General features: G+C 48.4%; 1 protein-coding gene across 1 annotated transcript in view; it reads left to right on the top strand.

Moving 5' to 3' along the window:
- Positions 1 to 274: 274 nt before the first annotated feature.
- LOC139233885 (plexin domain-containing protein 1-like) overlaps positions 275 to 16,886 on the top strand; it is a 328,432-nt gene continuing 311,820 nt past the window's right edge. The window contains exon 1 of the mRNA XM_070864521.1: positions 275 to 677. Coding sequence (XP_070720622.1) covers positions 593 to 677 — 85 coding nt within the window. The 5' untranslated portion in view covers positions 275 to 592. The remainder of the gene's footprint in view (positions 678 to 16,886) is intronic.

The raw sequence follows: 16,886 nt of genomic DNA on the forward strand, positions 1-16,886 counted from the left end.
AGCCATTTCTTAAATAGCAATTGCAAAAGAAATTACAGATATCCGTCCGAGAAAAAAAATGGCAGGTTTGATGTGTCCGATTGATGAATTATTCAGCAGTTATGATTGACAGGTGAGTTTGTGAAATCAGATTGGAGCCGGCTGATCTGGGTGGGAAATGGATAAGAGTAGGGCTGTCTGTCTGGCGTCAGGTGTAATCTCCCTCCTTTCTCTCTCTCTCTCTCTCTGTCCCACTTACTCTGCCAGTGTTATATTGAGAGTCTGACAGAGTGTGGCGTTTTCTCTCTCTCCAGGCGCGATAGTGTTCTTAGGCAAACACAGCGAGAGAGAGAGAGAGAGAGTGTGAGGGGAAATAATCTGTAGAAAAGATAGACTGAAGAGAGGGGGAAGGAAAAACAAACAAACAAACAACCAGATACTCCTAACATCAGACCAACAAGTCTTCTAAAGCAATCCATTCCATCTGCTTCTGATGGGACTTTGGACGTAAAACTCTGAACGAGGTGGACCTCAGCATCGCCCTCGCTCGTTTTAGGCTCAGCTTCGCGAGGACAACTGGTTGCAACTCACTCCCAAGCGGGGTGCCAGCAACATGGGACTTTGCACTTTCTTGCTCCTATACTTGCCTTCAATAGTTGCAGCCGACCTGGGTACTGCGGAGGGGCTGGAGCGAGCAGGTAAGATGCAATCAGACTCTTCTCCCCCCTCCCCCCCGCTTTATTTCTCTCTCTCCCTCACTCTGTGTGTGTGTGTGTGTGTGTGTGTCTCTTTCCATCATTTCCCCATCAATTGCAACAAGGTTGTGGGCGGCGGTGAAATATTATTTTTTTTAGCAAAAATGCAAATATCCAGGGCAGCATTGTAAAGATGCTTCTTAAGGTGACAGTGCACGCTTCCTCGGTTGGGATGAGCTGGTCTGGTTCGTCCTTCCTGCAAAGATGCGATGCATCAGAATTCATCTCAAATCTTACCACCTTGCCTTTCAGGTGGCTGTTTAATGTGTGCCTCACTCCAATCCTGGTGTGCCAATGTTATCATCCAATGCCACACACCGATCTGAAAAGTTGCTGTAAATATTAACAGGGGCTGTTTGCAAAACAATCTTTGGCAAACGCTGCTTTTAATTTTGATTGCTTAAAGGCTGTAGAAGTACTAGATGGTGTTTATTGTGCCAGCGGCGTTGCTTGCAAACGGCAGGGTGATGATGTGTTTTGGTTTGTGTGGTTATTTTGTGTTGCTATCTTGCTGTGTCTGTGTGTGTGTCTTTTTAAGAAAAAGGTTTGGGAAAGTACTTTAAAAAATATTGAAAATGACAAAGCCCCGCGACCCGCGGCTGTGCGAACGTGCAGGTTGATTCAATACGCGCAAAGCTGAAACTGGATTTCCTCTGTGTAAAAGACTTGAACGTTTTGTGGGAGGTCGGGGCGAGGAGGTCGGCTCTGGAGCATGAACGATATAATTGTTTCATAAAAGTCTGTTCAGGGAGGTAAACTATGCAACAATGTTCAGAGTTAAAGCCAGTGTCTAATTGTGCTTCTCCACAACCTCCCCATTTATCTCTACATGTCCCTCCCAACATCTCTTCCCCCTCATCTACCCAGAATCGTGTTCAATACATATAATGTTACATCGGATATATGGCACAGAAACAGGCCACTTGGCCCAACCAGCCCATGCCGGCACTTATGCTCCACTCGAGCCTCTTTCCTCATCTAACTCTATCAGTATAACCCCCTATTCCCTTCTCCCTCATATACTTACCAAGCCTCCCCTTTAATGCATCGATACTATTCGCTTCATCCACTCCCTGTGGCAGCGAGTTCCACATTCTCACCACTCTCTGGGTAAGGAAGTTTCTTCTGAATTCCCTATTGGATTTCTTGGTGACTATCTTATATCGATGGTCTCTAGTTATGTTCTTCCCCACAAGTGGAAACTCTCTCTGTATGCACTCTATCAAAACCTTCCATAATTTTAAAGACCTCTATGAGGTCACCCCTCAGCCTTCTCTTTTCAAGCCTGTTCATCCTTTCCTGATAGGTATAGCCTCGCCTTTCTGGTATCATCTTTGTCAATCTTTGTTGCACCCTCTCCAGTGCCTCTATATCTTTTTTATGTTATGGCGATCAGAACTGTACCCGGTAATGTATTGCATTTCAACATGTCCTGTTCTCACGGTGTGTCAGATGCAATGGGAAATGCACATGTTCACATGCGACTGCCTGTCAGGAAGCACCCTTGCAAATCACAGGCTCTGCTGGTGTGTGAAGCAGCAGCAACGAGGGAGATTTAGAGTTTAACCAGAGCAATGCTTTGTGTTTTCTGTGCGATGGATTCTTCAGGTTAATGGGGTGCTCAATCAAGTTTAATCCTGAACCGTAGCTGGAGTCTGTCTATGCCTCAAACTATCAACAGCTCCTTGGGAGTCCAGGATGATTTATTTTGGTCAGTAAAAGAAAGACTTGCATTTCTATTGTGGCTTTCACGACCACCGGACGTCCCAAAGCGCTTTACAGCTAATGAAGTACTTCTGAGGTGAAGTCGCTGTTGTAATGTGGGAAACACGGCGCACAGCAAGCTCCCACAAATTGCACTGTCATAATGACCAGGTAATCTGTTGTAGTGATGTTGGTTGAGGGATAAATATTGGCCCAGGACACCGGGGAGAACTCCCCCTGCTCTTCTTCGAAATAGTGCCATGGAATCTTTTACTCTGCTGGAGTGTCAGCCTGATTATGTGCTCAAGTCTCTGGAGTGCGATTTGAGCCCACAACCTTCTGATGCAGAGTGGAGGATGGAGTTGGGGAAGAGCAGTGGGGGAACTGCAAAGGAGGAGAATATTCGAAATCCTCTAATTTTAGATTAATAAAAGCCCCCTCTCTCTCCTATGATATATCCCCCCAAAAATGTCAATTCTGGCAAACTGAAACGCACGCAGCTGTTTCCTTTGGCACAGGGAGCACTCAATCCTCCCTCACAGACAGCCATCTTTCATGCTGTGCCCACCTTCAGTTGCCTGTGCCTCATACTGACAGCTGACTGAAGCTACATAGCCGGGGGAGGAGGCACTGAGGCCTCAGCTAATGATCCATGTAAACTCCTTTTAGCGTGACGCCTTGTGACGACTCTCCTGTTTATTATTTACTTGTGGCTCCTCCCAAGATATTTCTGCTGATTTTTAAACCCGTGCTTTTCCAGTGCTGCTCGCTGCTGATCTCACCCAGTTCTGTGACCCTATTGCAGGGAAGGAAAAAAAAACAAACCCAAGTATCAGCGGGTTTAAATATTCAGGTGGCACTGATGTGTGCAGACAAATGTAGATCGCAAGAGGCACTGAGACCTAATTAGAACACAAGGTGAATTAAAGCTGGGGGAAGATAAAGCATAGACCTTAATGGATACAGTCACATCTAAATCGCACAAACCCACAGGAGCCCGACAAAGTCATTCTTAATGAGGAGAGGTTCTGTTAAGCAGGAATTGTCACTGCAGCAAAGCAACGGCAAACAACTGCCGATGCTGGAATTCTGAAATACAAACATAAATAGCTGGGAAATGCTCAGTCGGTCAGGCATAGGAGCATAGAAACAGGAGGCCATTTAGACCCTCGAACCTGTTCTGCCATTCAATGAGATCATGGCTGATCTGTGACCTAGAAAGAAAGACTTGCATTTATATAGCGCCTTTCACGACCACCGAATGTCTCAAATTGCTTTATAGCCAATGAAGTACTTTTGGAGTGCAATCACTGCAACTCCATATATCTGCCTTTGCCCCATATCTCCCAATACCTTTGGGTAACAAAAATCTATCAATCTCAAGTTTGAAATTAACAATAGACCTACCATCAACTGCCTTTTATGGAAGAGAGTTCCAATCTTCTACCAGCCTTTGTGTGTAGAAGTGTTTCCTAATTTCACTCTGAAAGGCCTGGTTCTAATTTTTAGACTAGGCTCCCTAGTCCTATAATCCCCAACCAACATAACTAGATTCTCTCTATCTATACTATCGATCAAATCATCCCTTAACCAGGGAATATAACCTTAGTTTGTGCAATCTCTCCTTGTAATCTAACCCTTGAAGTCCGGGTATCATTCTGGTAAACCCGAGTTCACTCTCTCCACGGCCTATATATCCTTTCTAGTGTGGTGCCCAGAACTGCTCACAGTACTGCAGGTGTGGTCTAAGGAGGGCATTTTATAGCTGTAGCATAACTTCTACCCCCTTGTACTCTAGTCCTTATAGATATAAAGGCCAGCATTCTATTAGCCTTTTTGCTCAGCATGTGTAGAGAGAGAAATAGAGTTAATGGGGTAGAAATTCACCTCCGCCGGCCTACTGTTTTTCCTGTGGTTTCACCGCGGTGGATGCGGTGGCCTCTTGTGCAGAATTCAGCTCTTTGTAATTTTTTTTCGAGCGGGGCGGTAGTCGGTCAAATGGGGACGGAAGTGGGAGGTGGGCAGAGTGGTTGCAGCTGTCAGTCATCAGCGCTGATGACATCATGATGCGTGTGCATCACCGCATTTCTCCCCTTCACTTAAAAGGGAGGGCTGCTGCGAGCTCTGCGATTATTTTAGGTTCAGTCCACTGGGCCACCAGGGAGGGTTTTGGCCGGGCCAGCAGCCTGGCACCCAAAAGGGGGTGCCAGGCTGCCTGTTGGTGGTCCAGCCGGACCCAGGCACACAATTGTTGGGCCGACTGACCAAAAAAAAATAAGATGGCGGCCGCGGCAGTGCACTCTCCTCTTTAATGGCGGGCGCACCGCCATTTTGCACACAGCGCACCGACAGAAAAAACTGCGTGCCGGCCACAAGATACGTTCAGGTGAATTTTACTTGCGATGTGGGAGGTCGGTGGTGCGCACTTTGATGACGCACTTAGGAGGGTTCGGCAGCAGCGGGGCAGAAGTGGGGACCGCTGGAAAAACCACCGGGGAGAATTTCATGAGCGGCGGCCATTCGACAAAAAATCGGCGGCCATTCGATACCGCCGCGTGACCACCGCTTTCCGGCGGTAACAGGCCTTAACGGAAGGTTGAATTTCGGCTCCACGATGCCCTTTCCTCAGACCATGTCACTACAGTGTCTGGTTTGATATGCAGAGGTGGGGGTGGGGTGGGGGGGGGGGCTTCATCTTTGGGGTTGACTCAAGGGTCCCTCTTTTTCTGGCCCTTATGCAGAACACTCGGGGATTAGTACTATCACAGGACCTGCTGCGATACAAGGAGAAAGCCCATCACCACTGTCTCAGAACCATTGGGGATGGGCAACACAAACGCATGAAAAAGGGAAGGCAAGGGCCAGCTGGTCCAGCGAGCCGGTCTTATCCTGTCGTGGTGTAACTTCTGCACACTGTCCTCCCCCCCACTCATTCCCTTCCCCCTCCTCCCGGCCCCTCCCTCCCTCACCACAGCCGCACACTCCCCTGGGAGAAGCACAAAACCCTAGGCCAAATTAGGAAAAACAATCTCTGGGTAATTCCTCTCCGACCTCCAATGCGATGAAGCAAGCTTCACAAGATCATGATCACAAATCCCCAATCTACCAATGTGCAAATATGTTCGCCATTCTTGGGAGCTCATCCAGCTCAATAAATATGGTCTTGTCAATTTCACCCACAATTGTGTGAAGAAAGGTTGAGCAGGTTGGGCCTGTACTCATTGGAGTTTAGAAGAATGAGAGGTGATTATTGAAACCTATAAGATTATGAGGGGGCTTGACAGGTTAGATGCTGAGAGGATGTTTCCCCTCGTGGGGCAATCTAGAACTAGGGGGCATAGTTTCAGAATAAGTGGGTCACCCATTTAAGTCGGAGATGAGGAGGAATTTCTTCTCCCAGAGGGTCGTGCATCTGTGGAATTCTCCATCCCTGAGAGTAGTGGAGGCTGGGTCATTAATGTATTTAAGGTGGAGATAGACATATTTTTGAACGATAAGGGAAACAAGAGTTATGGGGAGCGGGTAGGGAAGTGGAATTGAGGCCAAGATCAGATCAGCCATGATCTTATTGAATGGCGGAGCAGGCTCGAGGGGTCAAATGGCCTACTCCTGCTCCTATTTCTTCTGTTCTTATGTTCTAACCTGAGAAATTAAAAGAAAAAGTAATAATCTTTTACATCCTGGAGTATGTTGGGACTCCTGGCGGTGTGGATTTAACACCATTTACACTGCGGGGATGGGTCCACAGCATGGTTATACGTTTAATACTCGTGAGTAGAACTTTCCAATTTTGGTATTATCATATTCGCTGAGGCATTTTGCAATGAAAAGAAAGGAAGGTTTGTATTTCTACAACACCTTTCATAACCTCAGGACGTCCCAAAATGCTTTGCAGCCAATGATGTACTTATGAAGTGCAGTCACTGTTGTAAGAATGCTCATCAGATTGACTGCATTTTGGCACGTGGTCCCTTTAAGAAATCTATCTTTGCAGTGTTCTTTGTAAACGGAATCAAAGTTTTCTAAAATATGGCGTGTGTCATGGATTAGTGCCAAGTTAGCACTGCATTACATGCATTTTATTACCTAAGTACTAATAGAGTATTAACTGAGATTTTAAAGGACCAGAAACAGATTGCAGACGTCAGGATTGACCTCAGTAAGGTCTTTCTACAGCCCCCATGAGATCTGATAAAAACACTGCAGCTAATATCCTCCTTGGAATCCATCCTCTTTGTTTTGCAAGCTAGCTGAATAATGATTTATGTTGTTCAGAATGTATTTGTTGTGAAAGTGGTGCGAATTATCTGTGTCTGTTGAAAGGTAATTTGGGACAGCAGAGAGAGAAAGAGGGAGAGTCACGATTAGTCTCTCTCCCCCACTAAAAGCAACACAAACCACAAATGTATCTACAGATATAACTGCCTGGGATCATGTCATTTTTCCTATCCTCTTTCCCTGTTTTTCTGCATTTCCCACCTTCTATCCCAGGGGTCTTTATTCTTGCTAGTGTCAACTGTGGCTCAGTGGGCAACACACTCGCCCCTGAGTCAGAAAGTTGTGGGTTCAAGCCCCACTCCAGAGATTTGAGCATAAATATCTTAGCGGACACTCCCAGTGCAGTGCTGAGGGAGCGCTGCACTGTTGGATGTGTCCTCTTTCGGATTAGATCTTAAATCTCTCGGCTGGAGGTAAAAGATTCCATGGCACTATTGCGAAGAAGAGCAGGGGAGTTCTCCCTGGAGTCCTGGCCAATATTTATGGACGCGTTTATTTGTACTGTAAAAATGGCCGCCCCTTGTCCCTTGTCTCTGATTGGTCCCCTTGGAGGATAAACCACACCCTGAAGTTTCTCTGGAATGTGTAACTGGAACCGCCCAGCCCAAGTTCTCACTGACTTCGCAAATTGTAACTCGATCCACTTTGACTTCCAGAAGCCACAGAGGACAGATCTCCCCAGAAGCCACCAAGTGCCAGCCGAAGTCCCTTACCCCAGCGCAAGTGCGTCCTTCCCCCAACCAAATTCCCTTGCCCCCACAGCGCAAGTGCATGACCTTACCCCTCCCCCCTCGCCATAGATGGGCCATTGTGTACGGACTGTTAACAGGTTTATTGGGTATGAAGTGAATAGTGACAGTGTTGTGACTTCTGGATTGGAAGAACCTTTCTCCCCTCTGATCCCCCACACCATCTCTCTCTTCTCCCCACCCTGTCTCTGTCTTCCCCCCCTCATGTCTCTCTTCCCCCGCTCTCCCCTCCAGACTCTCTTCCTCCCCCCTCCCCAAGCTCTCTCTCCCCCCCTGCCCCGGGCTTTCTCTCTCTCACTCCCACCAGCTCTCTTTCTCTCCCCTCCCCTCAAGCTCTCTCCCCCCTCCCCGCCAAGCTCACTCTCTCTCTCTCTCTCCCCCCCAAGTTCTCTCCCTCCCTCCCCCCAGACTCTCTCTCTCTCTCTCTCCCCCCCCCCCCCCCCCCCCGCAGACTCTCTTCGTTTATGAGCTAAGGTACATTTAAGCATACTATTCGACCATGGAGAGCACCACGCCTGTGCTTGGCTCTGTCTTGACCCGATATGCACGATTTCTGTCGGTACATCACTGGATAGCATTCAGGGATGGGAGCTCTGGGTTGATTTTTCCACTCCATTTGCCGGAAGTAGTTGAGGCCAACTGGCCTCATTATTTGTGATGGATAATGAACATGTCTTATCAAAGGCAGATTGATGTTCCTATACAATGCTCCATGGTTATGGTTCCTGTAATTTGTCCTTTGCCCGCTGTGATGTCACAGTGTCTCTCAGTCCTAACCCTTACATTCTCCCAACTGTGATACTTTTTTACCAGACAATAACAGTGGGGTTCTCTCCAGGATCTTTGAGGATCACACACAAAAGAACATGAAATAGGAGCAGGAGTAGGCCATTTGGCCCCTGAAGCCCACTCCGCCATTTAATAAGATCATGGCTGATCTGATCATGGACTCAGCTCCACTTCCCTGCCCACTCCCCATAACTCTTGGCTCCCTTATTGCTCAAAAATCTGTCTATCTCTGCCTTAAATATATTGAAAGACCCAGCCTCCACAGCTCTCTGGGGCAGAGAATTCCATTGATTTACAACCCTCTGAGAGAAGCAATTCCTCCTCATCTCAGTTTTAAATGGGCGGCCCCTTATTCTGAGACTATGTCCCTGAGATTTAGTTTCCCCTATGAGTGGAAATATCCTCTCTGCGTCCACCTTGTCGAACCCTTTCATTATCTTATATGTTTCGATAAGATCATCTCTCATTCTTCTGAACTCCAATCAGTGTATGCCCAACCTACTCAACCTATCTTCATAAGTCAACGCCCTCATCCCCGGAATCAACCTAATGAACCTTCTCTAAACTACCTCCAATGCAAGTATATCCTCCCTTAAATACGGAGACTAAAACTGTACACAGTACTCCAGGTGTGGCCTCACCAATACCCTGTACAGTTGTAGCAGGACTTCTCTGCTTTTATACTCTATCCCCCTTGCAATAAAGGCCAACATTCCATTTGCCTTCCTGATCACTTGCTGTACCTGCATACTTACTTTTTGTGTTTCATGCACAAGGACCCCCAGATCTCTCTGTACTGCAGTACTTTGAAATTTTTCTCCATTTAAATTATAATTTGCTTTTCTATTTTTTCTGCCAAAGTGGATAACCTCACATTTTCCCACAGTCTACTCCGTCTGCCAAATTTTTGCCCACACACTTAGCCTGTCTATATCCCTTTGCAGATTTCTTGTGTCCTCCTCAAAATTTGCTTTCCCACCCATCTTTGTATCATCAGCAAACTTGGCTACATTACACTTGGTCCCTTCATCCAAGTCATTAATATCGATTGTAAATAGTTGAGGCCCCAGCACCGATCCCTGCGGAACCCCACTAGTTACAGTTTGCCAACCGCAAAATGACCCATTTATCCCAACTCTCTGTTTTCTGTTAGTTAGCCGATCCTCTATCCATGCTAATACATTACCCCATCCGTTATTAATATATTACACGTCCGTTCATAACAGTAATTCCGAAGAGATGTCCGATAGGAGTTGGAGCATTTTGGCAATCAAAACTGCACTGATTTCACGGAATTAAAATCCACAAAGCTCATTTATCTGAAAGCCTCTTGAGCAACATATTGAAAGAAAGCTCACCTGAATTGCAGGGACAAGCATGAAATGATCAGATTGGAGTGTGAAAAGCTGAGCACAAGGAAGGAGAATAAATGCAGTGTGAAAGTAACGAGGGAAGCGTTGGAGGGAGGAGTGGGTTCAGCAGAATGCAGTTCCTACTCTTGGCTGAATATAGTGACCCCACTATTCCTGGCTAGAATGGAAATGATTGGTTAATTTCCCCATCAATCTCGCCGGGAGTCCGCACCGCTGTGAGTGATTGGGATTGATTTTACGGGCATCAATTGTAAGTAACTATCCCTCCACTCGCTTCATTTTGCTGGAGAATGAACCCTGCTTTTAACGGGAGATGCTGCTGTAGTTTTGCTCATGAGTTTTGTTTGCTGCACTTCGCAGAGACTGTTTTAAAATAGATTCTGTAGACTGTTTGCTTTATTATTATTCAGCGCTGCGCGCACATTCGCAATCATTCCCACGCATCTGCGCAGCACTGATTAATAGCCTAATATCCACACATAGATATCAGGTTATTATTCAGTGCTATTCGCGATCATTCGCGGCTATTAAAACAAAACTCGCTTTGCTTTGTAAATCAACTTTATTTGCTCTCAAGTAGACAGTTCGCTGTGAATCCTGCCATGTCTCATCCAGCCTCCACTCATTGGCTTACATAGTGGTGTCAATCGACTCTAATACCTGCTCTTTCCAATGTTTTTCCCTCTTCGTCCATCCTCTTTTAAAGGCACTGACTTATGCTGGACTATGACTTCTTTCATCATGGTAGGCTAGCAATACCTTGCCTAATTGACCATTCTTCATGTGTGAGGCTAAACAGTTGAGTATTGGCAGGATATTTATCCCGTAAACTTTCACTACCCACCCTCCCCCCCCCCACCTCCCCCTTCGCATTAACACAAACTCCAGCGTGACCCCATCGGCTTTGGAAACAATCCTTCTACTTGGGCACGGCACTAACATTCTCTCTCATGCCAGCCTTAAGCCAGTGGGAGCACTCCAGCCTGTGAGTCAGAGGTCTTGATCCAACCTCCAGCGCAGTATTGAAAGTGTGCCGCACCGTCAGAGGTGCAGTCGTTTGAATGGGACGTTAAACTGAGGGCCCGGTTGCCCTCTCCAGTGGACATCAATGATCCTATTAGCACTATTCAAAGAAGAGCAAGGGAATTATCCCGGTGTCCTGGCCAATATTTATCCCTCAACCGACATCACTGGAACAAATGATCTGGCCATATATCTTACCGCTGTTTGTGGGAGTTTGCTGTGTGCAAATTAGTTGCCGCATTTCCTTACATTGCAACAGTGACTGTGCTTCCAAAGTACTTCAGTGGCTGTGCAATGGTTTGGGATGTCTTGAGGGCATGAAAGGCTCTATAGAAGGAAAAATTAGACAAGGTGCAAATTAGGTGTGCAAAATGACCCCCTTTGCGTGAAGAGGAAGTCCCTGACATCAGTCCTAATTTTGCCTTTTCCATGTTTGAATCCGTGTCATGAGGTCAAGTCCTGAGATGAAGAGGTTGTCTTATGAAGAAAAGTTGAGCAGTTGGGCCTATACTCATTGGAGTTTAGAAGAATGGGAGGTGATCTTATTGAGACGTATAAGATTCTGAGGGGGCTTGACAGGGTAGATGCAGAGAGGATGTTTCCCCTCTTGGGGGAATCTAGAACTAGGGGGCATAGTTTCAGAATAAGGGGTCACCTATTTAAAACGGAGATGAGGAGAAATTTCTTCTCTGAGGGTCGGGAATCTTTGGAATTCTCTACCCCAGAGAGCTGTGGAGGCTGGGTCATTGAATATATTTAAGGTGGAGATAGTCAGATTTTTGAACGATAAGGGAGTAAAGAGTTATGGGGAGCGGGCAGGGAAGTGGAGTTGAGGTCAAGATCAGATCAGCCATGATCTTATTGAATGGCGGAGCAGGCTCGTGGAGCCAAATGGCCTACTCCTACTCCTAGTTTTTATGTTCTTGTGTTCTTCTGTGTCCCCTTGTACTACTCTCGTAGCTCACAGTAATATTCTGAATTTGACTACCTTGTACACCTCGATAAGTCCACCTCTCGGGCACCTTTCTTTCAGACTCAAAAGCCCAATGTACTCTTTCTTTAGCACAACACAGACCTCTGACACTGGGGCAGGAGCCTTGTGGCTCTTTTCCGCACTTACCCCAACACTTGAATGGGTTTCTTGTGTCTCATTGACCAGAACTGGGTGCAGTCCTCAAGCTGTGGCCTGATCAGCACGCTGGACAATTCAATTGCGATTTCCGCTAATGCTCGGAAACCTGATGAGCATTTCTGCGCTGTGATATATAAAATAATTCACTGCTGAGTGGGTGGACACAGGCTTTGCGGGATACTAATGCTGATTTATATCTTTTCCAAATAAGAACAAAGTATTTTACAGAACAAGCTTGTTTTCTTGTCACTTTAAGTGCAGCCCCTCATGTATTAGGTATGTCACTCTGTAAATCGAGCTTGTTGTCTAAGGATTGTCATACTGTGTGTGGATGTGATGCTCACAAGCCTTCTTCACTATATAGAAAATTTCATAATTAATGAATGAGTTTCCTTGGCAGTTCCTATTCCTTTCTCTTCTCTTTCTTGCTAATTGTCAGGATTTGAAAAACAACTATTTCAGCTCAGCAAGTTCCCGAGTTCCATCCATGCTTTGTGTGGAGTTCACTGCTCTCAGTTGGGATGGCGATGGGAGCGACAATTGGCCTCGGTGTCTGTGGGCTGGGGAAGGGGGAAACAAATGGCAGGTCAGCACCTGTAGACATTGGGTAAAGACAGGGTCGCACTCCACAGTTGAATATCCAGGCACTCGCAGTCAAAATTCACGGTGAAGAATGGTCACTTGGGTAAGGTACCAGAGGGCCAATATAGAAGGTCTAATTCCCAGTGTGAGGTCCAAAGTAGAGGGTCTACACCCCAGTCTGAACAACAACAATAATTTGTAATTATATAGCGCCTTTAACGCAATGAAACGTCCCAAGCACTTCACAAGAGTATTACGCGATAAAAACTTGACATTGAGCCGCAAAAGTAGAAATTAGCGCAGCTTGGTCAAAGAGGTAGGTTTTAAGGAGCATCTTGAAGGAGGAAGGAGAGGTAGAGAGGTGGAGAGGTTTAGGCAGGGAATTCCAGAGCTTGGGGCCCATAATTAAAGGAGTGCAGACATCTCGGTGGTGGTGGGGGCGGGGAGGCTGTGGGGAGAGATAGTGAGGGGCGAGGGCCATGGAGGGATTTGTAAACAAGGATAAGAATTTTAAAATCGAGGCGTTGCTTAACCGTGAGCCAATGTAGGTCAATGAGCACAGGGGTGCTGGGTGAGCGGGACTTGGTGTGAGTTAGGACACGGGGCTGCCGAGTTTCGGATCCCCTCTAGTGGGGGGCGGTGGGGGGTGAATTTTGAAATTTAATTTCAAGGCAAGAGGGGAGAATGTGGAGGACAAGGTAAGTAACAAAGTTCAAAAATAAATTCTGTTCTTAATATGGCTCCCGACTAGAATTTTTACAAAATTGTGCCCGAGCAGGTTAAGATTGCAATTGAAGATAATTGAGAAGGGCTCTCCTCTGATGGGCTGATGCTGGGAGCGAGAAATTATACTGGCATCAGAGACCAGAACTTCAGTGAAGAACGATGCTCTGATATAATTAGTCCCTTCGAGCTGTTGTTTTAAACATAATTAGGCTGCGCCGTCTCTGCCTGGGTCACTCTGGCAACCTGCCTCTGCTGGACCTAGCCGCCCAGTGCAGTGGTGACCCCAGTCATCGCAATGTTGCCCCTCTCCCTGCCAGTTATGGGGAGACAGGGCGGAGGGAGGCCGGGACATTTGGATTGTGGGCTTGATGCTCTAACTGCTCAAACGTAGAATTTTAAAACTGAGAGTGTTTTTGCAAAATGGTGAGAATGGCAGCACTTTTAAAATTATACACAGCATTGAAAGGTAACATAAAAGGCACCCAATGCCCTTTGAACATCATGTGGCAGAAGAACTGGTGATAGCTGGGGTGAGACCATTATTCTTTCATCTCCGGTACCTGTTTGAATGTGATACAGACTGATGATGGGTTGAAAGCCTCTCTCTGATAACTTGGAAATGAAATGACATTGGGTCATCTCAGTCAGGGTGTTAGCAGGGCCCAAAGCGTAGAACAACCCCGCTTCGTGGTTTGACACTAATTGGAGCTGAATTGTCAGCTTCACTTATGATGGCTGCTGTGAGAAACAGGGGAATGCCAGCTGCACAAAGAGGAATAACTTTCTATTTCCCAGCGATCTTGTCAAGAGGAGGAGGGATGATTCGCCAGAAACAACGCGTTTCCAGCACTTTGATCTGAGAAGAGTTGTTTAAGACATCAGCGCTGATGAACGATACCATCAGAGCAGTTGCATGGAGTGGCATGTGGTTGTACAACTCAGGGAAGTTCCAGGTTACCTCATTAGGTTGACCTCAAGTACCGTTGTGGAAGGGCTGCCAACTCTGGTTGCATGTATTCCTGGAGGTTTTTTATCACATGCCCTCCAGCCCTCAAACCAATCAAACAGCCATTTTTTTCCCGATCTTCGATATTTTTAGAATTAATAAACGAAAGTGTTCAGAGAAAATGGGGGGAAAAAACACAAATTTATAGTGCCCCAATGTTTACTCTCCATCCCTCCCCGCCTCCGACCTCAGCTCCTCGCCGCCTCCGACCTCCGCTCCTCGCCGCCTCCGACCTCAGCTCCTCGCCGCCTCCGACCTCCGCTCCTCGCCGCCTCCGACCTCAGCTCCTCGCCGCTTCCGACCTCAGCTCCTCGCCGCCTCCGACCTCCGCTCCTCGCCGCCTCCGACCTCCGCTCCTCGCCGCCTCCGACCTCAGCTCCTCGCCGCCTCCGACCTCAGCTCCTCGCCGCCTCCGACCTCCGCTCCTCGCCGCTTCCGACCTCAGCTCCTCGCCGCCTCCGACCTCAGCTCCTCGCCGCCTCCGACCTCAGCTCCTCGCCGCCTCCGACCTCAGCTCCTCGCCGCCTCCGACCTCCGCTCCTCGCCGCTTCCGACCTCAGCTCCTCGCCGCTTCCGACCTCAGCTCCTCGCCGCCTCCGACCTCTGCTCCTCGCCGCCTCCGACCTCCGCTCCTCGCCGCCTCCGACCTCAGCTCCTCGCCGCCTCCGACCTCAGCTCCTCGCCGCTTCCGACCTCCGCTCCTCGCCGCTTCCGACCTCAGCTCCTCGCCGCTTCCGACCTCCGCTCCTCGCCGCCTCCGACCTCAGCTCCTCACCGCTTCCGACCTCCGCTCCTCGCCGCCTCCGACCTCAGCTCCTCGCCGCTTCCGACCTCCGCTTCTCGCCTTCTCCGACCTCAGCTCCTCGCCTTCTCCGACCTCAGCTCCTCGCCGCCTCCGACCTCAGCTCCCCGCCTCCGACCTCAGCTCCTCGCCGCCTCCGACCTCAGCTCCTCGCCGCTTCCGACCTCCGCTCCTCGCCGCCTCCGACCTCCGCTTCTCGCCTTCTCCGACCTCCGCTCCTCGCCGCTTCCGACCTCCGCTCCTCGCCGCCTCCGACCTCCGCTCCTCGCCGCCTCCGACCTCCGCTTCTCGCCTTCTCCGACCTCCGCTTCTCGCCTTCTCCGACCTCCGCTTCTCGCCTTCTCCGACCTCCGCTTCTCGCCTTCTCCGACCTCCGCTTCTCGCCTTCTCCGACCTCCGCTTCTCGCCTTCTCCGACCTCCGCTCCTCGCCTTCTCCGACCTCCGCTTCTCGCCTTCTCCGACCTCCGCTCCTCGCCGCCTCCGACCTCCGCTCCTCGCCGCCTCCGACCTCCGCTCCTCACCGCCTCCAACCTCCGACCTCCGCTCCTCGCCGGTCCTGACCTCCGTGTTGTTGATTCTGCTGCTGCGGCGGCTAACTTTTTTTGATTTACCCACAGCTCCAGCCTCGTGCTCCAAACTCCAACTGCTCCTCTGACTGTCCCACGAAGTCGGGCTTGTTTTGCTTTGCCCACAGCTCCAGCCTCCCTCAATCAACATCACTGAAGCAGATTATCTGGTCATTATCACGTTGCTGTTTGTGGGAGCTTGCTGTGCGCAAAAAAGGCTGCCGCGTTTCCCACGTTGCAACAGTGACAACAGTTCAAAAGTACTTCATTGGCTGTAACACGCTTTGAGATGTCCGGTGGTCGTGAAAGGCGCTATATAAATCTAAGTCTTTCTTTGTGCCGATCGCATAATCAGGTACAGAGGTCTGCACCACTGAATAGTGATGCTTCCAATGATCACATTTCCAGCAATTAAAATTGGAAATGCCCCGAATCGGACCCACCGGCTCAATATTCCAACCGTTGCTCCCGTTGAGGGAGTTCTCCGCTGAGAAGCAGCATCTTATAAAAGTCAGGCAGAGTGCCAGGGGCTACAACCTTATGGGTAAGAGGTGCTTTTGTAGTCATTCTCATGATGTGCGGCGTGCTAGCAAGCCATCCCTAGTTGCCCAGAGAAGGTGGTAGAGGGCTGCCTTCTGGAACTGCTATACAGTCCACGTGGTGACGATATTCTCTGCCGCAGTGGCGGAACAGATTCGAGGGGCTGAATAACCTCCGCCATTTCCTGTACAATACAACCAGGTGTCTCGCTCAGTTCAGAGTCACCTCGAGGCAAGGACAGCAGGTTTCCTTCCCGAAAGGGTTTTTACGACAATCCAACAGCCTCACGTTCACCATTTGCTGAGAGCAAATTCTATCAACTAAGCCCACTTGACACAGAACAGAAGCTAAAAACGAAGAGCATTGAATGTGACATCCACTGCTTTTGTAATTACAGAATTATTGCTGTGCTGATACCTCAGTCTTGTTGTTTGGGCTCCTGGCAACTGGAAGGCAGATCAGTGAAGCGCCTGAGCACGATCGCCTTCCACTAGCAACGTAATGAAAATGTTTAATCCTGCATTACCAATTCAAATGAAAAAGAATGAATGTTTGCATAGCAATGATCTTTTTTTAAATTACATTTTTTAGCTTTCTTCAGTTTCCCTCAGAAATTTCAGTGGGACCTGGGACCAAGGTTGAAGGGAAATTAAATTTTTGTCATCGTTCGTGGTCTAATCTCTGCGGCGAGTGCCTCACCTCCCGACTCCCCAAAGATTCTCCACAATCTACAAGGCACAAGTCAGGAGAGCGATGGAATACTCGGCACTTGCCTGGAGGAGTGCAGCTCCAACAACACTCAAGAAGCTCGACACCATCCAGGACAAAGCAGCCCACTTGATTGACACGCTAGCCACCACCTTCAACATTCACTCCCTCCA

This window comes from Pristiophorus japonicus, chromosome 21 (genome assembly GCF_044704955.1).
Source record: "Pristiophorus japonicus isolate sPriJap1 chromosome 21, sPriJap1.hap1, whole genome shotgun sequence".
Taxonomy (NCBI): Eukaryota; Metazoa; Chordata; class Chondrichthyes; family Pristiophoridae; genus Pristiophorus; species Pristiophorus japonicus.